The following is a 27640-nucleotide window of genomic DNA, read 5'->3' as shown; positions in this document are numbered from 1 at the left end:
TGCACACAGAACCAACAGATGGAAGTTGGGGGGGGGGAGATCTCCATACATACCAGTGAAAAAAAAAGGGGAAAGGTAAGTCAGCCCCAGTAGAGTCAATGAAGCTCACTCCCAGGGATGCGTGGACAGGAGAGAAGCCTGCCAGCGGCTCCTCTCCAGTCAGCCCCAGGAGAGTCAACGGGGCTCACTCCCAGAGATGCGTGGACAGGAGAGAAGCCTGCCAGCGGCTCCTCTCCCAGGGGCTCACTCCCTGGGCACACTGGGCTCACTCCCTGGGCTCACAAGCCTGCCAGGGGCTCACTCCCAGGAATGCGTGGACAGGAGAGAAAGCCTGCGATCGACTCATTTTGCCTTGCGCTCTACCAGTCGATCGCGATCAACGTATTGAGCACCCCTGGACTACGGTATAAGCCTACAGGACCCAGTATTCTCAAGCGGTCTCCCATCTAAGTACTAACCAGGCTTGACCCTGCTTAGCTTCCGAGATCAGACGCGATCGGGCTTGTACAGGGTGAGAGCAAAACGAAGAAGACATGGCCGCTTTTCTCTCGCCTTCCCAAATGAAGGCAAGGGGAAGGGGCTGCTACACACAGGCATTTAGGTGCCCGAAATACTTACTGGTTTGCCCTCCCCCAGTGGGAATACCACTGTGCGGGGCTGCTTGCTGTCCCTCTCAGCAACAGGGGCTCAACCCAGTAGTCAGAAGAAGGTACATTATGTGGAGTGGGGAAAGGCCGCATATACATGTATTGCCACAGGCTGGTGGACTGGTGGATGGGTGGGGCCTGTGGTTTGTAATTTGGGGACCACATCATAGTCAAAGCACTGTGCATACATGGTGGGGGGAGGTTTCTCATCCTGCTACAGCAAACAAAAGTCTGCACAGTCCCTTATTCCTGGTGAGAACAGCAACATGAAGGTAGCTCAACTGAATTCTGGCCATATTTATAACTTCTACAGAAGCACATTGTGCATTCACATTTATTGTTAGTAACCGTTTGTAGGATGGAAACTTGTCTTACAATATCCTTTCTACCTTTAATCTTTATGAAACACAGTTGGGGGTAAAAAAAGGAAAACTGTGATGCAAATTTTTAGATGTCTATATTACTGATATCTTTGGGCTGTTATGTCTCTGGATTTATTTTGCTGCGGCTGCCAGTTTGGAAGCCATTTTGGGTAATTCAGTTCTGCTAATGGAAATTGGTTCCTGTCCCATAATGTATTGATTCAAGGTTCTTAGTGTTTAAAGCAAAAGATGAATTGCACATGTGAGAAGTTTTTACGCATGTATCTTTCTCCTGGCGATCGCATTTCTAGTGCATTCTAGTCCTGCCATATGTGTGGACAAGAGACAGCTGCTCACTGCGACAAAAACTAAAATTCCTTGTCTGCAGGCAAAAAGCACCAAAGCTACTGCTTGCTATCCTCTTGTTGGATTGGTTCAAATTAGTTCAAGCACAAAAGAGTAGGAGTGGGGGGAGAAGCAGTAGCACCTCAACAGCTGCTGCCTCAACTGCGATAGAGCAAAGGTGTGGTACTTGGTGCAAAAGCAATGACAAAATGCTCCCATCGCCACCATTCTGGTAAGCCCCTTGAAAATCTTATCAGAACTTTGTGGTTGTTCTCACATCACTTGTCAAGGTTCATTTCACCCTGACCCCCACACCCACCCACTTTCCCAATGACCCCAAAATATTCAGAAGTATATTTGTTGAATGCTTCCAGGTCAACTCTAGTGAATTCCACGCATTAATTCTGAACTGTGTAATTTTTTTTCTAAATTGACCAGCTGTCAATTTCATTCAATGATGCTGAGTTCTAGCATCATGAGAGGAAGGGGAAAAAATCTCTTTCCGCTTTAATTATATACGGTTATTATCAGGTGATCAACGATTGCATGTTATTACATCAATTAATAGTAAATGAGAGTCATGTACTGGCTGTCAGATACGCTTATTGTGTTAACATTCCATTTATGTATTTTGTGTGTGTCTCTGTGCATGTGTGGTGTATGTATGTAAACACACACGCACAAATTACTTTGAGATACCATTTCCCTTTGCATTTGATGCTGCTTTTAGGAAGGCCCAGCATCTCAACTCCTCCGAATGAGCATGGAATGTGTTGAAATGGAGCCACTAACTGAAACCATCTGAAACAAATATGAGTGTGATAAAAGCTGATGAATGCCTCCCAACTAGAGTGCCCCTGCTGGTTTTCCACCTTTGCTCATAACACCAAAGATGTGACGAAACATAAGAAAATGTGATACAGAATACATGTATGACAACTATGGGGGTCGTCACGCACTTCATGCAATCGATAGCAGACATCCTACTGCTTTCAGTGGAGCACGATTTTAGTCACAGAGCAAGACTGGAACATGCAGAGTCTTTATGACAGGAAAAGAAGAATACATTGGAAAGAGGAATACATGGAAATGGAAAAGGTGCAAAAGAGAGCGACTAAGATGATTACTGGGCAGGGGCACCTTCCTTATGAGGAAAGGCTACGGCATTTGGGCCTCTTCAACCTAGAAAAGAGACGCCTGAGGGGGGACATGATTGAGACATACAAAATTATGCATGGGAAGGATAAAGTGGATAGAGAGATGCTCTTTACACTCTCACATAGCACCAGAACCAGGGGACATCCACTAAAATTGAGTGTTGGGAGAGTTAGGACAGACAAAAGAAAATATTTCTTTACTCAGTGTGTGGTTGGTCTGTGGAACTCCTTGCCACAGGATGTGGTGATGGCGTCTGGCCTGGACGCCTTTAAAAGGGGATTGGACAAGTTTCTGGAGGAAAAATCCATTATGGGTTACAAGCCACGATGTGTATGTGCAACCTCCTGATTTTAGAAATGGGCTATGTCAGAATGCCAGATGCAAGGGAGGGCACCAGGATGAGGTCTCTTGTTATCTGGTGTGCTCCCTGGGGCATTTGGTGGGCCGCTGTGAGATACAGGAAGCTGGACTAAATGAGCCTATGGCCTGATCCAGTGGGGCTGTTTTTATGTTCTTACATTTAGAACATGTATGAAAATAAATTTGTAAAATTCTAATCAATTTAACAAATTGCTTTGCTTGAGAAGCAGCAGCAGCAGCAAACATAACAAGCTGGGATCTGAAAGTTATTTGCATCACAGAAAACTCATGTTTCTTTTTTTGGTGGTGCTTTATATTTATTTTTATAATGTTTTATCTTCCTTGAAACATTCAGGCTTGACTGAATAGACTGAAACATGGGCTGTTCCCATGCACTGGCTGATCCACAAAACCTGCCAGAGCAGGTAAGCCATCGCTGGGGGTTTGAGGGAGATGGGGAGGGGGTGAAGAGTGGAGGTTGGACAGAATGGGGCGATGACAGAGGCAGGAGAGGGTGGGAGGAGATGGGTTTGACGGCGGTGGCACAAGCTGAATCCTAACCCCCTTCCTGGGTCTGATCCACCTTCATGAATCAACACGGACTTGCACCAGTGGTATCGCTGGTGCAGGTCTGAGTTGATCCATAGCAGATACTGGGCCTAACCCTGGGCAAGGGGTTTTACCCTGGAGCAGGGGTCTCCCCTTAACCCGAGGAGACCTTCAGCAGCCAAAACACTCTTGCAGGTTACAGCAGTAGCCACATCAGTGCTGCTGCATCGTTGTGCGGGCATTTAGGTTAGATTGGGTTGTCAGTGACAGAAAATTAGTGGTGCAGCTTCTATGAGAAAGCTAAAAAGTTAGAGCCAAATCAGATGCAGCAGTAGAAAATTTGATTCTTTTCACCTGTCTTCCATGTTAACATATAAAGTGGTGGTAGGAATTTTACTGTCATTTGAAAGGCCTGCCCAAGACCTCCTGACGCCTGAGGCAGCTCTCCTTGACACTGCTGAGAAAACTGGTTACAATTGCAGAGCACCATCTAAAGCAGAGGAACATCTAAAAGGGAGTTCCCCTCCATACAGAAGCATGCAAGGCTTTTTGACCTACCTCTTCTTCTATCATGCATCTCTCCCTCTGCCCACAATCCCATCCCAAAACCTTTAAAACCAAAGTGCATTTCATGTGGCAAGCCTAGAGTGTCCTGAAGTCCTTGAAAAAGAGGAGCCCTGCTGTTCAAGAGGAACAGTTACTTGTATTATTAAACAGTGAGCCCTGAGCCCTCCTGAGAGGAGGCCTCTCCTGCCCCAAGCTCATTGTAGCATGGAGTACAACGCTGCCGCCAGTCTTAGACTGCAACTAATGCAAACCAGCTGTGAAGGAGAAGCTTCGGGGAAAAAGGGACAACTAATTTTCTACGGAGGTTTTAGTTTTACGAAGCTGCAGCATCTCAGTGACAGTCTGCCAAACAGAGCCTCTCCGTCTCCTTCCCTCTCCACGATGTTAAGATGGCTCTAATGTCTATAACGCACAGGGTAATTTACATTTCTCGAGGAGGAGCTGAAATCATGCCACTAAAGCACATAAGCAAGTTTGGAAGACAAGAATCCCAAGGGGATATAAGCAATATTAACAAAAACTCTGTCAGAGAAACATCTAATCATCATGGCTAATGTTTGCAATGAATACTGGGATATGCTCTTAAATACATACAAGCAGATTTATGTCGAGCATAATCACAGTGGATTTTTTGGCAGTGGGCGGGGTGGACAGACATTCCTTGACCTGTGATTTTGCTTGTCTCCCTCCCCAGTTCAGGTTAAAATGCAGACATTCAACAGTAGGGTCCACCTGCTGACATACCATTGCTATGGTGCCTTTGTTAAAGGGGGACAAAAATTCAAAAGGTCTTAACATCAGTGTTAGCCAAGAGCTTTGAAAGACTGTCCTGCCTAGAGCATGGACTGAACATGCTCTGCACATGATTCAAGGGGTATGGCTGTACTTGGTTGTCCGCACAGTCCAATCACATGGTGATACATTTCCATGATATGATCTGCTAGTTCCATGATATGATCTGCTAGTTCTCTACAGATGCTGAACGGACACTGCTTGATTCAATACTGCAGCCTTTTTTCTCCAAAGGGCCATTACAAATAGGTTTAGGTGTAAACAAGACAGTTCACTCTAACACGGGCTAGTCAGTGCAAGGAAAAGCATTTGCCCACCTTATTACCCTATTCACAAATATGTGTGTGTGTAGAGTTTTGTATCACAGATTCTGTAATGCAACTTTCCTTTGCTATTTACTTCTTTAAGAAGCCTTTTAAAAAAATTCCAACTTGGTTGGAATCTAAAAGATCCTTTTCCATGAATGGAGGGAGCTTTCCACTCATGGAGGTGCTGCTTTAGACTTTGCCCAAGAGTGTTGTGTGAGCAAAGTGAAACTAAACCCCCCATTTTTTTTTTTTTTGGTGCAACCTCTTGCACAAGCAGCAGCAAAAGAATGAATGGCTTGCTATATAGTCCACATACTTTAGCACTACAGAACTCTCAAGAACTTGCAGAATACCACTAGTGGGCCATCCACTCATGATTCTTTGGATCCAGTCAGACTTTTAGGGACTCAAAATCAAGTTGAAAGGGACCAAAGTAGCAACAAGTACTCAGCAAGATAAGACCAGCCACTCATCATCCCCAGTTCAGATCACTCCATGTATACAGTCCACACCACCATGAGTCACTAAGCAAAAGCAGCCATAACACCACAGGGTCCGGGCAAGTTCAGCAAGTAAGCCAAACTACATGCAAGAGGGAAAGCAGAAAATCAAGACTATGTGCATTTTTCCTTGGTTACATGGTAAAGCGAGTCTAACTTTTAAAAGGAACCTTCCTCTCCAATGGACTACATAATCTGATGAGCACAGAGGGCTGCCACTGCTTTTACAGCTGTTCCACCCTGTCACACCAAGACACATAGTCTTACATTGACTGGCCTTGCTGACTATGCAAGAATGAGGCCCTACGAGGTGTTGGTGAAACAATGCATTGTGAAGAAAGCTCCTGCTTTCTTTAAGTGGGTTATTAAAGCCAAGAAAAGGGGGGGAGAAGTGCCCTGTTCACTCTCCCAGGTGCAGTAAGTGTGGGAAAATTCTAAAAGCACATTCCTCAGTAGCAACTAAGGAAGGAAGGTTCTGAGCATCCCATCCAGAGCTTTCACCAGCACTTTGGAAAGGTAAATAAACCTCAGAGACGAAGAACCTAGTTAAAAAAAAAAAAGTTGGGGGAGGAACCTTTAGTCTCTTGAGCAGCTGAAGGAAACTTGTTTTTGATCCGAAAAGGAACTGTGTGTCTCTGGACAATGTTTCAAGCCTCAAAGGAGCTGCCACATTTCAAAAAATTATAACCACCAATGAAGTAACATTCAGCGCCTTTCTAAAATTCCACAGGAGTCACAAGACACTGAAGACTACCGGCACGCAGAAAGTTCTTTCTGTAGACCTTTGGATATAAACTGCAGCACTGGAATGTCTCTGCAAATAGTCACCTGAAATCTTCACACAATAGTGTTGCATGCAAAAGTCAAGGCTTTCACTCTAAACAAGCAGAGACAAACTATTAATAGGTTAGAGCTGAAAGACTCTGAAAACTAATATGAATAATATGAAATTTCTCTAAGATGGAGAAAGCCAGAAAAGGAGAGCTGCTTGTGTTAAATTTGAGACCGTCCACCGAACTAGATGCTAAGACTCATTAGGGAAATTGGCATGCAACGAATGTGGGGATAACACTCATAGGGGAGAACGAGTGGGTTAGGGAACTTATCTCTTCCTTTGCACCAGTCATACCCTGCCATGCCTCCCTTTCCAACTCCTTGAGATCATTTTTCCCCTCTTGCTAGGCAATGAAACCTGAAGTCTGGCAGGTGTAAAAACAGCTCAGGGAGTAATTGGCAAGGGGAAGCTGAACTGCCATACAAAGAATTAAGTTTACTGATCTTCCCCTACATTCAATTTTTCAGACAGATATAGGAACACACATCTGCAGAAATCACAAACAGTTCTGTCTTTATTATTTTCATTTTATGAAGATTGAGAAGAAAATTACTTGAGTCACCTCTTTCCTACAGGCAGGGTGAAGGGAGGATTTGGAGACCATACACAGACCAATTATTTATTTGGAGAAACAATGCTGGGGAGGGCCTACTGCCTGAAGAAAAGGGGCTATCATTGACAAGTAAGGACTTGTTCTGCATTGCTGAATAAAACCAAAACTGTCAAGCACAAGAAGATGATCAGGCAATTCTTATTTATTACATATCGAGTGCCAAGAATTAGGCATACTTAAGCCAATGCCTAATGAATGAGCACTTGTGCCACTAACTCAACTAGTTCTACAAAAGATTAGAGCAGCTCATAACATTAAGATACGATTAAACGTTTAACAATAAAAAGTTCAATTTAATATGCATAAATATACAAAAAACCATAATAGTTATATGTAATTACTGCTACTGCAGATAGCAGTATAAAGACTATTTACTAACACTGTTCACATTGCTATACAGTGGGGCTACCATCATGCAGCCTATGGCTCAGAGATTTCCAAATCATGCACCAGGACATAGTGTCTCATGAGAGAGGCTTGAGTGTGTCTTGAAAAATTAAGCAACCATGTTGAATGCATCCACCAATCTTATGCCTCCTAGAGGACGCAGAAGCCATTCAACATCAATTTCCCACTGTAGCCCTTTTCATGCGTTTGGTCTTCTGTAGAGAGTGAATGCATGAGGGGCTCTTCAGGAATATGTGTGCTAGCCCTGCACCTTCTGATGACACACTTCTTAGCCCTACTCCAGAATTTCTTTCCCAATTGGAACCCTGGAAAGTTCTACTGTTTCAACTGTAGGGAGAAATTCTCTCTGTAGCCAATGTTTGCTTCTGCAGACAAATGCTGAACATGGGGAGGGCAAGGCTAGCACATATGTTGTGAAGAAATTCCTTGCACATTTCCTCCCCATAGGAGGATATATGTCTGGACAGGGTTTCCCTCTGTCATGAAAGGGCAGCTAAATGCAAACAAAGGGGAAAAGAGGAGGGGGAATTCAAAATCACACACATACAGTTCACCCCAAAAGATTATATGTAACAAAGCCTAGGTGGCTGTTTTTCTTTAAAAAAATAAAAATTAAGTGGTCTCAACACTGATATGCAGCACGGATGAGGTCCAAACAGATGTTTCTCAATGTTTGTCCCCTGCTATATCACTTCACATGGTACATGGTACTATTGGAAGTATCACTGGAAGTAACTGGTGCTGATTTCATTGCCAGTTACTTCTGGATTGGGAGGCTGATGCAATGTGACAAACACCAGTAAGAGGCTCAGGGTGAATGCGAGAGCTTTTTCCAGCACATGAAAAGCACACGCTGGAACTCTGTCTGCCAAGCTGAGCCTCCTAACACTGCTTTGCTGGTTTCTCTGCCAAATCGCAGGGGTCGGTGTCGTACACTTGTGTCTCACTCCCAGGGTTTTGGGTGCTCAGAGTTGTTGGTTCTGAACCCTAGAGCCCTCAAAGATCCCTGTTCGGTAGTACTGCCACCACCCTGTAAGAGCCAGTGCCCCAGTCCAGGGAAACCGAGACCCTCTAGGCTTAACTATATCCCTTGTAGGCACTGAGCACTTTCTTTACTTAAAGTCTCAGTCCTCAAGTTTCTAATCCACAATGAGGATTTTTTGGTAGCTTGCTGAACGGCTAGGCAGGATTCTGAAACTTTGTCCCCAACAGACAATGAACCAACATGGTAAAAGATTTTCTACTTTATTAAATACATAGGGTTACAAAAGTTACAAAAAGGCAGCAAATGCTAGAGGCATAAAAAACTTCTAGGAAACATATCAGCATAAAACAACAAAGCTAACTTGCTAACTCTATTATTCTCTAACCCTCACCTGGGTCAGCTTCTTTTGTAGATTCTCAGGCCAGTTACCTATGGCCACATGGTCCTGGCGGGGCAGGATGTGCACCCACCACTCTCTCACCAAGAGACAAGGAACCAAGACCCTGTCCTCCCGAAGTGGGGCTGGAAGCTCGCCCTCTCAGCTCTTCCCTCCCCCTTGGAGATCTGCAGCTGCATTCCATCCTTGATGGGCGTCTTTCTGGCTGCCTAGGTGCTGCATTATCACCTTCCATTGAATGTAAATCCTGGCAGCTAGGACTGCAAGCCACTTCTGTGTTACTGTTTTAGCTTCCTTCAGGCCTTGCAATGCTACTAGGCCTGAACTGTACATATTCATGACAGTCGGGCACAAGAGTATCAAGGAAACCACCGCAAATACCACCGGTGGTATGAGTGCCACTGGTTGAGAAACACTAACCTAAAACATTCATGGCTAAGAAAATTCCCTTGAAATGGGCAAGTGACTAGCCTATCACAGAACGTTTAAACAAAATTTATGGATCTGTGGCATTTTTAGCTAAAGAGATTACAGAACTGTGAAGTTAACAATTCTTTTCTAATATTCCTGAAAATAAAAATGAAAACCAGGAGAGCTAGAATAGTGTAGTGGTTGTGGTGTTGGACTTAAACCTGAAGGATCCAAATTCAAATCTCCACTCAGCCATGAAGCTTCCTGGGTGACCTTCGGCCAATCATTATCTCTAAGCCTAACCTACCTCACAGGGTTGTTATGAGGACAAAAGGAGGGAAGGAACCACGTTCACCACAATGTCATTGGCATTATAAAAATCTGGGAAAATAAAAAAATTAACCTGTAGCCCATAAATATTCCCAAATGTGTATATGCATTTTATCACTTATCACCTGAGCCCAATGAATCATATACCCTTTTACATGCTCCTATTCACATTCAGACTGTAACAGTAATTTGTATATTTTAGAGAGAAGGCATTTGTCATCATTGATCAAAATTCATTCTCTCTCTCTCTCAACTGGATTTCTGAGATCTACCATGCAGTTAAAAATGTCTGCAGTTAAAAATGTTCTAAAGTTGGAAAAACAAAAACAATGACTGCATCAACTTCTGGTGTTTTATGACATGGTGGGGTAGACTGGTTATGTAAAAATATATGGGCATCATTATCTTCTTCATAACGGAAGGAATCGAGACACATCAGGATGGATTCTTCTCAATGCAAGTTGCACTCCCCAAAAAACCACTCACAAAGAGGATGAAACAGTGGGAAATGAGATAAACTGGGCTGTGCTTAGAGTAGCAAAAGCTTTGAAGTATTGTTCTACGCCACACACTTTAACTTGCATGATAATATGGATATGTCTGTCTTTTCCCCAAACATGACCAAAATGACTCATCAGAACTTACTAAGCAAAACTAGAGAGCTATACTGACCATGCATCTGGTAGGTGTAGGGTGCCTGCCCCGATGTTGCGGTGCTGAAGCTAGATCCATAGCTAAGGAACCCACTTTGCCCCGGTGAATGGCTCAGACTGTCTTCTGTTTTGATGCCTGAGGAAGGCAGAGCAGAACCAAAGGACAATTAACAGAAGAAACTGCCATCAAACAAAGCATAGAATTCAGTGTATTAATTTTCTAAAAAAAAAAACTTTCCTAAGGCAATATCATTAAAATACTATCTTCATGTTTATTACATTTCTGTCCCACCTTTCCTATGACGATCCAAGGGCAGCACACATGGTTCCCTATCCCATTTTATGCTCTCAACAACCTATGTACGTGATAGGTCCAAATTCACCCAGCGGGCTTCATAGCTGAGAAACAGTAATAATAATAATAATAATAATAATAATAATAATAATAATAATAATAATAATAATAATAATAATAAAACTTTATTTCTATCCCGCCTTTCTCCCCAAAGGGACCCAGGGCGGCTAACAACATATAAAACAGATTAAAACATAATTTCACTCAGATAAAAACACATTAAAAAACACATTAGCAGAACCCATAAAAATAGTAGTCAGATAAAAGTCAGAATAAAAGAGCATAAAACAGCAGTACTTAGAGGAATCAAGCCTGTAAAAAGCAACTAAAAGATGTATAAAAGATGTTAAAAAGGCCATGAAGTCAGATGTCCAGAAGTCAGTAACATAGCTAGAGGGGTGCAAAATCGTTTGTGCAGGTTCCTGAACTTGAGTGCAAGCAGCCTCTTCCATTCACCCTTGGAGCCATTCAGGCAGCAACAGCTGTTGCTGCCTGAATGGCTCTGAGGGCGAGTGGGAGGGGCTGCTTACTCTTGTGGTCGGGACCTTCCACTTCCTTATGATTTTGCACCCCTCTAGCTATGCTACTGCTGAGAAAGAATTTGAACTAAGGTCTTGCACTCCTCAATTCAAGACTCTGTCCAATACTCATATAATGAGAACATCATACTGCAAGTTTTTGGGGTGCGTTTCTCTATTTGCTTGTACGTACTTTTACAAGGAACACAGAATCTTAAAAATGAAGGAACACAGAATCTTAAAAATGAAGGGTGGTATAACTTGGCATGAGCCAGGCACTACACTGCCCATCCAACATTAGGAGACTAATTGCACAAGTTCCAGGTAGCATCTCAAATTCTCTGGCGTGGTTCATACATTCCTGGGGAGAGGGGAAAATCACACAAACTGGGCCTCCACACAATTGGGCATTCATATGGAAGATCCCAGTTTAGACTATAAGTTATCTATGTGCTGGAGGGGAGGGGCTCATGCCATATTCCAATAGGGAAAATTGAATGCTGGGTTCAGTTTCAGCTTGGAGCTGTGGCATGGGGCAGGGCTCACAGAAGCATATAGGTTCAACGGCAAGACTATCTTGCACTAGTACATGGATGACATAAGCATTTCATAGACAGTTCAAATTCAGAACAAGACCTGAAAAGAAGCCACTACCCAAATATCACTTGCCAAAATGAAGCCAATTTATTTGGGAAATTATGGGCGCAATCCAGAAGGCAACTTGGGCCAGTGCAAGTCCCTTGGGCCCAACCAGGAGGGTTGCAAACATGCCATAAAGCACATTTGCGCCTCCTAAGGAGTAAGCTGCACCAGCGCATGGAGGTGTGCTGGCACACGAAGGATGAATCCAGTCTCCGGGGCAGCTTGTGCGGCAAGAGTTGCATGGGCCCAGCTGGGCTGATGCAAGGCTCTGGGGTGGGTGAGGAGGAAGCGGAGAGTAGGCGGGAGGGAGGCGTTCCTGGGCAGGGGGAGGGCGGGTGGTGGGTGGCCCTAGGGGCGGATGGGTAGGGAGCGGGAGGCAGGGCTGGGATCTGGCAGTTATGCTGGATCCTAACCCCCATTCCTGGGGAGTTTGGAGTGGCTTGAAGCCTCTCCGCTCTCCTCGGACTTGCGCCACCTTACGAGGTGGCGCAAGTCCAAGGAGACCCATTGGGGCAATGACACCTTACCCAGAGATAAGGGAAAAAGTTTCCCCTTACCTCTGGCTGAGCTGCTTTGGGCCCCTATCCCGTGCTGGATAAAGCACAAGCCTCTTGGCTTGCCTGTTCCAGCACAGGGTAGGATTGTGCCCTTTGGTGGATTATGTCCTATTATGTCAGACTCCATTGTTGCTGCTTAGGGTGGGCTTTTGTTGGGTGCAGGCTAAAAGAATCTGCTTTTCATAACATGACATCTCTATTCTGATTACAATCGGCAACATGAATGCAAACACCGAACCCATTACAGTCCTGACCAGGATTAATCCTCAGTGACAGGCTCTTTCTAGAAGCCTGTTGCCAGACAGAAAAATAACTTGGCACCAAATTAATTTCGACATAGTGCTCCGTTTTGTCTAGCAACTTCAGATAGTTTTATTTTTTTGAGCCAAACACACACACACTGTACTTGGTTGTCTGCCAGGTGGGGTTTTTCAAAATGTACAGTATCACATGCATCACTGGAGAGGGTGTGAAGAGGAGAAAGAGGGAGAGACTATAGTTCAAAAGACAGAAAAATAGGTAACCTACATGAACAGCATGTGGATCTGTATGCCTTGAAGGCACCCAGCCAGCAGCCAATGGCCTGGTTTTCACCTGCTGTTAACAGGGACAACTGCTCAGAATTCTTCTTGGCATTCATCCAGCTGATAGGACACACAAATGTAATTCTAGAATACTAGACCTAAATGTTTCTCTGCTTTCTTCAGTAGAGATTAATGTTGCAACGCATGGTTTTTTCACAGAGACTGGATGGAGACGGTAATAAACTCATGTTATGGAGACTCATTTAAGATGTCTATTCAGGTGAAAAAACAGATGATAATTAAAAGGATGGGAATTTCCTAGAAGTTATTAAAGCAAGGGATGGGAGTTCAGAAACTAGCTTAGGGCGCAATCCTAACCCCTTATGTCAGTGCTTTCCAGCACTGGCATAGCGGTGCCAATGGGACGTATGCTGCATCCTGCAGTTGGGTGTCACTCAGGGAGGCCTTGTCAAAGTAAGGAAATGTTTGTTCCCTTACCTCAAAGCTGCATTGCCCTTATGTCAGTGCTAGAAAGCACTGAAATAAGGGGTTAGGATTGCGCCCTTAAGCAATTTTAAAATAATAAATTTTGTGACAGTCGGAAAAGTTTTTGCTTTCCAAAACTGATCCTTAGGTCTTCCTCACAAATGACTCCAAGAAATACATTCTGATTTCTTCTTGTTCATGCACAGAATGCAGTGGCTGATAAGATGTTCAATTTAAAATAGCTCTCTTTCACATATTGACCCTGAACCAGAATTAAGCCACTGTTCTGAACAACAGCCCAAAGACACAGGCTCATGCACTCTCCCCTCTGCTTCATGTGGTAAGGACTGTACTTCTGAATTATCCTGGTTTTACATAAACCCAAATTCCAAATTCAGCTACTGTCTGAAAACAAGTAAGGATATGAATCAGAAGGATATGAACCTCCTCTCTGACATGACTTAGAAGGGGAGCACAAGAGCCTGAGGCTTCTGGACATCACACTGAACCATGGTTTAATCCTGGTTCTGCATTATGTCTGAACCACACCTCTGTTGACTTAACATTTAGAGGCAATGCATTACAGACTAATTTGTTTCATATAACATTTGCAAAAGTGGTTTCCTCTGAATGACTAATACGAAGACTATGAGGATCCTATAATTATTCCCCCAAAATGCTAGGGGAATTATGAATGTCAGTGACTGGGCAGGAATTTTGTAATGCTTCCAGGTGAGAAAATGCTAGCAGTTTTGACAAGTAAAAAAAAATTCAGAATAACTTACGTGAAGTGAGCAATTCACACAGTTTGAGCAGAGAGGAGAGGATCAAATACATATTTGGGCAACTACAGAGTACATCCAATTTATGTCATTTGTATGCTTCCCAAGACCCAATCCATGAAGGACATTATTTGATATGTGAATACCTGAATTGTCTAATAAAACTGGTCAACAAAGTAAGGTGCTCATAAAACACAACACATGGTATCTTCTTCCATCTAGTTTTTTTAAAGTGATAAAAAATAACATCTGGAAGAGATGATTTTCAATAAAATCTACATGATTATAGACATGCAAAGCTAAACTGTTCTTTCCTGGTAGCTGAGTTAGTTGTAGCTGAACTCTAAGTCCTGCTGTCTCCTATATGCACATCAACCTCTCTTGCTCTCATCTTTCTACTTGGTTCATCCTTCCTACCAGAGTGACCAAGCAGATTATGACCCGACACATTCATTGTTACTCCACAGTTAGGTTTGTTTCCACTGATGCTATTTCTCTGATTGCCCAGCTTGGCAACTTTCAATTACGCAGTTCTGATCAGAAAAAAAAATTCAAGCAATGTTTTTGCTTGAATCAGATCATACAAAGGCAAAACAAACTCCCAGCCTGTTGTCTCTCATGTGCGCGCGCGCGCACACACACACACACACGAAGAAGGGTGTGGTGTATTTTAGGTGCAGGTTCATCTTTTGTCATACGTGCATTGTCCCTTTATCATTGCTCTGAATTGCTACTGCAAACACTGATTACTACTTCCAAAGACGTGCAATGCACTATATAAAATCTTCCAGCGTTTGGGCCATTTATGTGAGTTTTTCAAACACAAAATGTCCTTTACATGCTGCAAAAACATGCACAACACAAGTCCATGAACCAGCAATTCTGTTGAGAAAACAAAAGAAGTTGTCCACCTTCCAAATAACATACCTATTTACACAAGGATGAAGTGTGACTGTTCTGTGTTGTGTGTGCACAGGCTCTTAGCTGCTCAAAACAGTAAGACAGAGCCGCAAAATAAACATCTGTTCTCTATTAACTTTGCTACACTGTATGCCTGAAAATATGAACTGCATGTACATGTAAAACATACACAGTGTGATCATCTCCTAGCCCCCCTTCCAGTTCTTTACAATACAGAAATCTCTTCACCTGCCAACTTATACTACCAGGTAACTCAAAGATTTCACACCATCAATATCCCATGCCAGTAAGGGTAACAAGAAACAATTTTTCTGATACAACTGTTCTCAGTGCATAAAATGGGCCTTCTCAGCAAGGTTTAAGACACTGTTAAACTTGCAACTTCCTCAAAGATAATTCTTGCACCTTGGTTGTGCCATTTCAGCCTTTTTTTTTCCCAAAGTACCAACTTTGATGAGTGCCACTAGTGGTACCAGCCATGCACAGGAGTAGGCAGCTTGCCCCATAGGTGGGGCTTCACTCTATACCCTCCTTTCTCCAAGCATGCCTCTTTTAAAGGGCCAAGCAGCAGCACATTTGCATCTTGTCCACTGATGAACCCCAGCCATCTCCATTTCCAGTAGGACTGGGCCAGGCAGGCAGTGCCACATGGTCACCATTGCAGTGGGACCAAGTGCAACCTGTCATACTGCGAAGTACCACTAGTTGAAAAGCAGTGTCTGAAGATATGGCCCCTTGGATATTTCAGTGGGAATAGTCACTGCTGCTCTTACCTTTTGTAGTTGTAACTATTCAGGAATTTGTAAATAAACCTTTGGTAAGATTAAGCAAGGCACCATCATCAAAGTCAAGTTTCTTGAGAATCAAATAGGTAGTACGCTACTCACTGTAGGAAGGTATTCCGTAAGGTTGCCCAGGTGGTGGGTATGCCGTGTAAGCAGCGGTTTGCTGGATTCCTGCACTGTACTGAGTCTGTCCATACGTGGCCATCGTTGGAAAAGATGGAACAGCTACTATATGGGGATAATGTCTATTTTAAAAAGACAGAGAGAGAAAGGTAGAGAAAATTCTAAGACACAATGGATAACATTCAACAGCAACTTCTGGTTGATCTGAATAACTATGTCCAGGTTGTGCTATGTCATGTTTTTAAACCTTAGATCAGTGGTTCCCAAACAGGTGGGTCGCGACCCACCAGCCTGGGAAGCACTTGTCCCTAGCCCCTTAAGGAATGGAGAGGGGGAAAGGCGGTGCAGGGATCCCCACAGACACCTCTGCAGGACTCCTCAAGTCTTAGAAAAGATTAAAATAGCAATTGGAAACCACTTCTGGTTTCACTATCGAAAACTGGAAGTGGTTCCTGGTTGCTATTTTAAACTTTTCTAAGGCTTGGGGAGAGGCATTTGCAGAGGCATTTGTGGTGCTCACCGCACCCCTGGAGGCTGGCACAGGCAGAGATAATTGAAAAAACCTCCCCTCTTGTACCCGGCAGCTAAACAATCCTGGGGATTGCATCACTGCCTTCTCCCCAAACTTCCAAGGAGAAATTTGGGAACCACTGCCTCAGACCAAATTACCTGGGCAAATAAGCACCTTATAAAGCAGTGGCCTTTGTACTATATTTAACAAGGGGAGAGAAAGAGTTCTAAGACAATGCCTGCCGTGACATGCGAGGGCATTAGCAGAACAAAAAACAACCACGCTTTTTTTCTTTAGAATTATTCTAATGCGGTCATAAACAATCAATCAACACATGTAATTAACTAAGATTTATTTAATGTAGTGGCAATTCAACAACACTAGCTTTAGTTCTAGAACATAGACTTCACAGGAAGGCATTCTTACTTTGCAGTGTAGAGATGGAGAGGATACTGAGGTGCAGCTTTGGCGTTGCCTACAAAACAAAATGAGCACAGTTAACAGCAACTATCATGATGCCATCTCCAATCATGATTTACTCGCCAACATCTTTGCTTGATTTGGGTGTGGAGCAAAACATTTTAACAACGCCAAGCGCAAGTCCAAACAAATCAACAAACAATTTGGGTGCAGCTGATAGAACTTACATAAATCAAGATTGGTTTTTAGCCTTGACCACATATGGCCATCATGATTTCCAGCTTTACACTACAACATGAAGGACTAAAAAGTGGACCAGTTTGGATGATGAGGCCTGGCTGGTCCACCTGAACATGCAATGCAGAGTGCATATATTTTACATATTAAATGTACAGACTGTGTTTCCACTGAAGTGCCCAAAACAGCCCCCCAGTGTACAATCCTGCACCCCCGGATGCTGTCCAGTTGCCATTTCATCAGGTACAGAATGCCAGAACTATCCCTCTACCACACAATTTAAAAACCACTGCTATTTAAATTTTGCAGCTGGGATTTTCTCTCCCATCCATGTGACAATGTGGCAGCAAAATGCACATGGGGGGGATATGCATGCACACACTCCTCCCCACATCATTCAGCAGGCTGATCAGGCAGTGTTGTCTGTTCAAACCCACTGAGATTAAGAAAGGAATATTTTTACTGTATATTTCTCTAAAATCTAGTCATTTCCACAGTTAGCAACAGTGCCACCCTTTATTCCAGGTGAGCCAGGTTATTGCAGCAAGTACAACATTCAAGCACATTTTCAGTTAAGGCCCAGGCATTAAAGTTAGCGTATCCAGGAGATAACACACTTTCCAACTAAGCAATAGAAAAATAACCTAGATTTACATTGAACAAGGACAACAATAATCCTTACCATGTGGCATATAAGTTAACACACGGTCAAATTCAGTAAGTGCTGTAGCATCTTTTATATGGCCCAGGAAATAGCACCCTCTTGTTGCTCTTTAAGGGCACAATCCTAATTTGTGCTGTAACAGGCAGGCAGACTGGCCTGCGGCAAACCAAGTGCAATATAAGTGCAGGTTGCAGCACAACTTAGAGTAAGGGGATTTTATTCCCCTTACTCTGTGTCGCATGCTGACCAGCCCTATGGCCATGTCCACCTGTGTAATGCTGGTCAGGCCGGGGTCAGGTGTTAGGATCTGGCCTGTGATGCCATGGCTGATGGCATGTCATTCCCCTCCTGGCCCCAATCCGCCCAGCATTCCGCCCTCCCCTTGCCCAAAAATGCCTCCACTCCACCTCCATTACACCCTCCCACCACCCTCTCCCACCCCCTGTGCAGGCCTGCCCAAACTGGCACAAACTTTCCCCTTCCCGGTACAGGTCCGGCACTGCTGCTAGGCCAGCACACATCCTCATGCTGGTCTAGCCTGTGCCTGAACAGCCGCAAACACGCTTTACAGCACTTTCATGACACTTGGGAGCCAGAGCAAGGGACTTGTGCCGGCTCGGGGGGGGGGGGGAGGATTAAATAGTTGCTATTTAGCGTACAGCTACTAAGCAAGAGATAATCGTGGAGTTCTCCAAATTTTAAAGTCAGCATGTGCCCCCATCATCACAAGAGGATTGTGCTCATTCTCATTAGGAAGTCATTTAAAATGAGACAACTTCAGTACATTCAGCAATTCATAATATAGTGAATTAAACATCTCAGGCATGTTTTATTTAATGAAATATGCAAATACACTGAAAATCTAAATATAAGAAAATAATCCTATGGGCTCATGTTATATTGTTATTCTGTAAACCCTGTGAGAACATTTCCAAAATACCTAGCACATGTTTTTGCACAAGAAAATGTCTATATGCATTGCAGGCTCTCTCTTGGAAAGCATCCTCTCGCACAGTTTTGCTTGCTTTCTCTAAAATAATCATGTAGCCTCACCTATTCCAAGCTCTCTGCTATCTGTTTACCTTCCACTTTACAAGAGCAAAGAAACTGAACTGATAGGCACAAAACTAGTAAGACAGTATAGTAGTATTTTCTATATTAGTATCTTATGAATCTAACTCTGCTGATATCAAATTTGTCATTCTGCATTCAAACTGAATAGCTACAAGGGCTGCACCAGCAGTGGGCCCTGTGAGGGACAGGCCAGGGGCACTTGCTTAGGAGGGCAGGAGGTCTGGTCTAGAGGGTAGATCCTCCGACAGCCCGAAAATAGCATCAGAAGGTCGCCAGTTCTAGGACACCAGCAGCTCCCTTATCGGCTGAGAATGGTGAGACCTTGAAGCAGCTGACAAGCCCAGCTGAGTGATTCCACCTGCTCTTGGTGCGAGCAAGAAGCGTCTTGGCTGCCCTGCATGTGAGAGATGCAGCTGCTTGTCAGCCTGCGCGGGAGAACTGGAGGCCAGAAGTGAGACCAAACCAGGAAGATCCATTCTGAAATGTTGTTGGTTCTTGAAAGAGAGAACCTCTATGTTTGTAAAAATCCCCTTGAGGGATTTAGAAATGCCTGCCTATGTAAACCACCATGAATAAAGTCAGAGGAGTAATCTGATGACCAGAAGGGTGGTATATAAATACCTAATTAATTAATTTAATTAACTTGCTTACAAAAATTCTACTTAAGGAGGCTCTGCTTCCATTTGGGAGCTTCCATATGAGTTGCAGCAGTCCAGAGTCTTTGAAAATCTAGAATTATGATTTTGTTCTATCTTTTCATAACTCTTTTCAAGTCACATATAAGCCCTCCTCAGATGTTCTGAATTTTGAGAGGCTCACTGCACAATGCTAGATTCTCTAAATACTCTAGGCCAGTGTTTCTCAAACTGTGGGTCGGGACCCACTAGGTGGGTCGCGAGCCAATTTCAGGTGGGTCCCCATTCATTTCAATATTTTATTTTTGATATATTAGACTTGATGCTGCCATGATATGTGACTGTGTTTGGGGAAATGTTACAGAACTATACTTTTAACAAGCTACTATGTATATTCTTTTAACAATGATAGTAATGATACTGACTCCTGGGTAAGTGTGGGTAGGACTGCAGCCTAGGATTGCTAAAATTTTCCTGCTTGATGTCACTTCTGGTCATGACATCACTTCCAGTGGGTCCTGACAGATTCTCATTCTAAAAAAGTGGGTCCTGTTGCTAAATGTGTGAGAACCACTGCACTAGGCTGCTGCAACTCACACAGAAGCCCTCTAATGGGGGTGCCTTCCCTTTCCCTGAGGCCAAAGTGGCTTGCTCCTAAATAGTGAGCTTGCTGCATGAAGGAAGGTAGGTGCAGGAAGGATAGGAACAAGGGGGATGCATCCCAGTTGGCCTTGCTAGACCTCTCAATAGCTTTTGACACAATTAACCATATGTTCTTTTGGCTGAGTTGTGAGTTGGAGGCATCCACCTTGCCATGGTTTCTGGTCGTCATACCTGTTCAGCACCATGTTCTCTGGCACCTTTTTTACTTAGCTTTCCCACTATAGTTTGGTTACTGCTGTGATTTTTTTTTTTTTTGCTATTGGTTGCTCACAACACCATCCTATGGGCTCTCCATATTGGAGAAACTAGTGTTCCACCAGCGCTGGCTGCTGAAAAGCAGCCATAAAGTGAACTCCAGTAGCACACTGAGTAATGTGCTGCAGAAGCACTGGTGGGAAGGCCTTCCTGTGCATGTTGCCAGACCACTGGCTGCTCACCAGAGCAAGTAAGCCAGCAGAGGAGGTGGAGGGTGGGAAGAGGGCAAACCAGGGATGAGGATGGGGCAAAACTGGGCAGGGAGGGTGAGATAGGGAGTGGCTGTGGGAGGGGGTGGATCCGGTGGTGATGGCACACCCTGGATTCTATCTCCTCCAGCAGCAGCCTCCCTGCCTCTTCCTGTTCTTCCCCTCCTGTCCTTGGACCTGCGCTGCAGCTGGTTCAGGTCCAAGGAAACCAATTGCAGGGCAGAAGGCTTATGGATGGGAAAGGGGATTTAAATCCCCTTTCCCCTCTGAAGCTTCCCAGTCTGCCTTCCCCAACTGGATACAGCATGTGCCTTTTTGGTATGGCCAGGGGCAGGGGGACAGGGGAAGGATAGGATTGTACTGTTAATTTCTTTGGAATGGCAATAGGATGCTATTGTTGCTGTTCTTGTATGCTGCTGCTGCTGCTACTACTATTACTACTACATCTTATGTCTTTTTAATGATACTGGATGCTGGCTTCTTTTCTTCTTTTTTTTAACCTTTTAAATATCTTATCTGTTAATTTGTTATTTAAGAAATAAAAACCAAGCATGCAAGGGCCAATGACATGCTCAATGTAACTTGCAGTTCAGCCCTGAGGCCTTAAGAATTCATTTCCATTTGGAAGACATAAAGTCATTCCATTTCAGTTATCTCATGTATTTCCAAGGACCATGTAACCAGGTGCCTGCTACAAGACTTTCTATCAAAGTTGTGAAATGGCTGACATACCAACAGTGTTTCAATTCAATAATGAAACTTTCACCCAAGGCATTACTTGGGATCCAGTTCTTTGAATGTGCCTGGTATATTTTATCAGTATTCTTCAACATTTTTATTTTTTCATAAATTTTGTTTTTTTCTGAAAGAAAAAGTGCAGAAAGCAGTGTTATGTATTTTTATTCCAAGGGCGCATTTTAATAAATTGTAATAGCTTTAAAAGTGTACTAGGCAGAAAATATAGGTGGGATAGTGTCAGCAGATGCAGCCACAGTCATTATGCACTCAAGTGTTAGAAAAAAGTTTTACTTTTTGGCAGATTTTGGTTTATTTTCCTTTTCTTTTTTTACAAAAATGAGAAGTGAAGAAAGCGGTGTTATGTGTTTTTGTTTCATGACCACAAAAAAAAATTGCACCTCTAGTTTATCAGTCAGGGTGAAATGACGACATCTGAGAAGACCAAGACCAGAAGAACTTGTAGTCTGCCACATGTATCTCCCGTTTTAACCATGGGGAGCTACTCTACAACTATGTTCATAACCCAGCACCACCAACTGATTGTTCATAGTTCCATGAATGGTACATGTGTGGATGCCAAGTAGGTTTGGGGATGCAATACCATCTCCACTAGACACCTAATCTTGGGTTCTGTTTGATGGGCAGAGCTTCTCCAGCTTACAGAGTTTGCCATGTGCCATTTTGGCATTTCCCAGGCATGACTTGCTCAGTGTTGCTGCCGGAAAAGGGTTAATCAGTCTAGTTAACAAGTTAGTGCTTTCTGCTAGCTCTGCACCAACACGAAGATTGTCAGGCCCTAACCGCAGCAAACAATAGCTGGAATTGTGCTAGCAAAAACTAGTTCAGCTGCATCATTGGCCAATAATTTTAAAAACAGATTTTTAAAAACATTCCTCCTTCTCCCTTCATTTGGACAGTATGAAAAAAGGATGGGGGTGGGGAGAGAAGTTGGGAATTGGGGAAGGCAGATACGTTTCCATCCTCTAACCTCAATCACCAAAGGAATGTGTCCCTAGTACCTGCCAACTATGAGGCTTCAGACCACAAATTTGGGGGGAGAGAGAAATAAGTGCTTGGCAGCGATAGCAACAGCTTCAGCATCTGCCTTCTGACCTTTTAATGCAGTAGCCTCCAATGCAGATGAAAACAGGAACACTCTTTTGTGATTGTAACACTCTTAATTGTCACTCCAAAGACCTGAGCACCACACACACACTGCACATTACTGAAGTTTCTTCCCCTCCCAAACATTAAACAGTTTATCATTAGCAAAAACAAGCAAGAATGTTTAATCACATAATGGATCTGGTTGTAATTATATAGAGCACTCAAAAGCACATTTAGCAACACTATTAACAGGAAAGGCAGCTACAGGTGGTGAAGAAATTTACTGACATTTTGGACATGCATTTATGTACACGCATCTACATACATGGTGCTTCCACCCCTTCCTCAGACATTTAAATTCAGCAGTCTTGCTCAGAGAAACTATACTGAAAAAGCCTGCATACTAACTGGTTTTACAACATCTGAAAACAGGCACTATCCCTTGTTAAAAGAAGATCTCTTGAAGCACACACATTAATAAAGGCCAGGGCCCACATCAGACCACAGGAAGCAAAATGTATATTAAACACACATTTCCTTTCTGCCTTCAAACAGAAAGTAGATAATAGTTTATAGGCCAAACACTAACATTTAGGATTCAAACAGGATAGATGAAGAAATCTGCCAGATCCACATCTAGTACGAGGCAACCAGGAAGACTGCTTGAAACTGGTCTACCAGTTGCTCATATCTGACTCGAAATCTGACATTCAGCACAAACTTCTTCAGCCATCTTCTGTCTAATTCTTTGGTCACATCCCTCAAAGCAGTAGCAGAGCCAGGGGGTGGGATGGAGCTATAAGTCCTGTACAGCTCCAAAACTTGCCAGGTAAGCCGCTTCTTCCCCTCGCTCTTGGGATCATTCCAAGGAGCAAAAGCAAGGTACACAGCGAGTTTCGGAGCTGTGCAGGACTTACAGCTCCACCCCCTGGCTCTGCTACTGCCCCAAACTGCACACAAACCACAATAAACAGTCTTTGTCAGGCCAAAGGTCTATTTTGGCCAGAGTTGTCAGCCTGGAACTGCAGAATCACAGCAGCATCTTGGGCAGGGTTTTTTTTTTTGCCCCAAACAACTGGATATTCTTTGACCAGGAAATATCAAAGGCACAAGGAAGTCAAACCTGGGGCCTTCCAGAAACATGCATGCACACACACTTCCAAATAACTTTTTAATCAAAAAAAAAATTGCATGACTGGAAATAATCACTGCCAATAACAGAAAATAATTACATTTGTTTGGTGCATTAAACAAACAACACGCACATATACATCCCAAATAGTCCTAATTTAAGCAGTCCGAGGACACATGCCTGCTCATCCTGCTTTCATTTTTTTCTTTTCAGCTCTACACACCCAACTGCTAGGCGTCTAAACTTAATAAACCATGAACAAGAAGCACCAGCTCACCTTCTATGTCATCTGGAACCGTAGCATAAGTGTTAGAAAGGTTAAGCTTCAGAATGTCAGAGTGTTCTCTATTTACAGTCAAGCTGGGTGATGTCACTAGATCTAGCATTTCCTTATACCTGCAGGAAAACAAAGAGTGGAAAAAAACCCAGATAATTTATTCATTAATTATACACACTTGCTAATGATTCCACTTTTTTTTCCCCTAGGAGGATAAATATTAAAGTTGATTACCTAAACCCAGGCTTCATATAAATTCTACATAAACAACATTCACGAGAAAAGTTTTTGTCAAAGGGAAAATGCCGAATTAAAAATCAAACACTCGCTACCCATGGAGATTCTACCCATCTGATTAAATGCTTTTCCCCCTCAACCTGGATTTTGCCATCAGAAGATTGCATTTATGTATTTTGAACAATCAGCGCATTTTAGTATTAGCACCACCTAACCTACACACAGAAAAGACAGTGGGCTGCAGAAACATTTGGAGCAAGAATCGGAGTAGAAGGAGCTTGAGAGCATGGCAGACCTATTGAAGATTTAAAGGGAGGGACAATCTGAACATTGGCTACAGTGTTGGTTATGGCTACCATCTGCAACATTGAAACTGAGAGCCAGAATGGTGTAGTAGTTCAGGAATTGGACTTAGACCTGGAAGATCTGACTTCAAAACCGCAGTCAGTCAAGAAGTTTCCTGGCTGACCTTGGGCCAGTCACTATCCTTCAACCTAACCTACCTCTCAGAAGTGTGAGGGCAAAAGGAGGGAAGAACCTATGTACACCACCACTAGCTCCTTGGAGGGAGGGAGGTATAAAAATGTGGACACAGAGCAAAGATGGGATGAAGCTGGATGGCTGGATGACCAGAAGAGGGCCGAGCATGGCCATCTGGAGTTCCAGAGAGTACCCCCAGCAGGGAGGGCAGGGGGACCTTTTGAACAGCAGGTACCCCAAAGGGAACCTGCAGAAGGGCCAGAGGACCACAGGGACAGGATAATCTGCCTTGCTAACCAGACCTTGCAGTTTTCTCTCCCCATCCCCCTGATCCTTTCAGACTCACAGGGCTGCCGCCTGAGTTTAGATTACCAAGGATCATTTGTCAAGGGTGAGGAAAGGTGATGTAACCCATTGCTTGTGTTTTGAGTTTCCTTGTTTTGGTTGTATTGAAATTTATGTTAAAGGAAAGCTTACTCAAAGAACCCTGAACTGCCCCTCTGAAGTGGTGAACCATGTCTTTCCCTCATCCCAAAGACATAGTTTCTTGCTTGGGGTAAAGGGGCAGGCAGGGCACAGTACAAGGAGAAAAGCCCCGCTCCTGTTCCCCCATGGTGTCTCTTTCCCATCCCCTGATGGCACACTGGGCCCTACCACTGTCACCAGTACTGATAATTTGGGGTGGGGGCGAGCTTGACCAGGTGGGTCTGTGCTCAACGTGGCTGACCTTTGGAGCCACCATTGTTTTAAATAATGGTTTAACAGCTCCATTCTATCCTTTCCCCCACTGATACAGCCACATCAAAAAGGCCTCTGCTGCATCCTGGGGGAAGGGGAATTGGGAGTCTTGGAGATGTATTTTTCCTTACCTCCCAAGAAATGCTTTGACTGGCAATGGGTCTCCTTGGACCTGCAGCAGCTTAGGAGCTGGTGTAAGTTCGAGGACAGAAAGATGGGTGTGCCAGTTGCTATTGAAAGGGATAGCAGGAGCAAGTCACCCACACCAGGTGCCACTCCTCCCACATAAAATAGAAGGAAAAAGTCACCCAGATGGACCCCAGGATGACACCTTGGTGGTTTGCCAGTCCATGGGTCCAGAATCAAGTCAAAATACAATTACATGGATTATTGTGCTGTATGATCACCAATGATGATATTTCCTCCACACCTATCATCACTTAGCCTTTCATAAGAGAGTATATTTTTGTATTCTGTTTGGTTTTTATCTGAAAGCATGGTCAATTTCAAATACAAGTTTATCATGGAAATTTATCATGGAAATCTATAGAAAGATTAACAGCCCAATCCTACGCACACTTTCCTGGGAGTAAGCCCCATTGATTCTAATGGGACTTACTTCTGAGTAGACATGCCTAGGATTGGGCTCTAAATGATATAAAAATCCGTATCATGGAAATCTTTAAACAGTCTGACTTACATTTTAAAACATCTAGTTTTAATCTTCATTACATACTTTATGAGACAGAATACAAAAATATAAAAGATTAACTTCATTTGCACAGGATGTGGTACAATATCTTCACTATCAGCATTGTATCATATAGGCAGAAAAGGGAAAACATGCACATTCTTTTGAAAAAATCATCAGTTTTATTCCCAGCACTGGAGATTCTAAGAGACACTCTTTTAACTCTACAATTCTCAAGCTCAGGTCTTCAGATCACAGCAATCCCTGACTCAGTTTAATACCAGAAAGACCAGGACCTTGCAGTAAACTTAGCATGACCCATTACTACACACAAATACAACATATATTCTACCATGAATCTCAGCTTTACACTGCCAAATACAACAGAGTCCTGCATAGCAGCAGAGATGGGCCCAATACAAGCTGTACAGGAAAAGATCTAGACATGCCTTGCTTTCTCCCCATCCGCCCCCAGCTTTCCTTTTCGCAGCTGTACAGAGCAGATTGCACCATTTGTTAGTCCTGTCGTCACTCCACATCCCCTGGGGTTACAGCATTAAGGTAAAGCATGACTGTGCTTTTAGAAAGAGTGCTCCACAGCAGTGTCAGGGAGCAGAACTTAGGAGATGACAGCTGGGCAGTAGGGGAAGTGGGAGAAGGGAGGAGAGAGACTTCAAAAGGCTCCCACTGCTGCAAATGGATTGAAAGCATATGGAAGGTTCCAAGTCAGAGCCTGAATCAGCTCACCTTTCTATTTACCCCTGCACGCTTTTGTTCAGCTACCTAAGCTGCAGACAACTATCTGCTCAGAGATAAAGATCTAAAGATTCAGGAGCAGAAAGGGAGCAGATGGCTTGGCCACAATCTTGGGGGATACAGAAAGAGGCAGAGGACTCCAATAAGCTAACAATCACCAATATTACCAGGTTCCCAAATAGACAAATACTTCCTGCCTCCATTTTCCAAGATTCTAGTATATGAAATAGTTGTTTCAATTCCATAAGAATAAAGTTGTGCAAGGCATAGGGAATGTCCAGTTCTGTTTATGTGTCTGGCCTGTTTGCATGGGGCAGTGCAATCCTACCTGGAGGAGCTGCCACGTGCAGCCACACCAAAAAGGCAACCACTATATCCTGCAGCCCCACAGAGGCCACCGGAGATCTCCTTGAGAGAAGGGGATGTTCATCCCCTAAGTAAGGGCGCATGCCCTGCAATCGGGAACAGGGCTCTTTTGGTATCACCCAGTGGCATCACTAGGGTTCGCGTCACCCGGTACGAGATGCCAGCGTGTCACACCCCATGCAGTGGACATCCCAGGTGGTGGGCGTGGTTATGTACCATCATTCCGCCCCCACTGGTTTTTTGGCTGTACCTTTTGATAGAACAAAGATAGAACACATTCTGCATGAAATTATGTACTGATTGATATATAACATGCTGGTATTATTCCTCCAAACTGTGATTTTGGTCACTATTGGTGTCACCCCCCCCCCCGGTGTCAACTTACTAACACCTTGTTGCAGCAGTTCTCAAACTTTTAGCACTGGGACCCACTTTTTAGAATGACAATAAATCCAAGACCCACCAGAAGTGATGCCACAGTGGAAGTAACATCATCAGGCAAATTAAAATAAGTAAGTACAAATAATTAAAGTAAAA

The 27640-nt window shown here is 43.7% G+C and overlaps 1 protein-coding gene across 1 annotated transcript in view; it reads right to left on the bottom strand.

The window, feature by feature from the left end:
• The window catches only part of EYA2 (EYA transcriptional coactivator and phosphatase 2), a 92968-nt gene extending 69024 nt beyond the window's left edge, over window positions 1-23944 (bottom strand). Inside the window, exons 1-4 of the mRNA XM_066626510.1 lie at window positions 23836-23944; window positions 16851-16899; window positions 15893-16035; window positions 10240-10356 (exon numbers count right to left, since the gene is read on the bottom strand). Of these exons, the coding sequence (XP_066482607.1) occupies window positions 10240-10356; window positions 15893-16035; window positions 16851-16899; window positions 23836-23944 (418 nt within the window). The remainder of the gene's footprint in view (window positions 1-10239; window positions 10357-15892; window positions 16036-16850; window positions 16900-23835) is intronic.
• Between the last annotated feature and the right edge of the window lie 3696 nt (window positions 23945-27640).

Source organism: Tiliqua scincoides, chromosome 4, assembly GCF_035046505.1.
Source record: "Tiliqua scincoides isolate rTilSci1 chromosome 4, rTilSci1.hap2, whole genome shotgun sequence".
NCBI lineage: Eukaryota > Metazoa > Chordata > Lepidosauria > Squamata > Scincidae > Tiliqua > Tiliqua scincoides.
The sequence above is the reverse complement of the archived record's forward strand: the minus strand, read 5'-3'. Positions and strand labels throughout refer to the sequence as shown.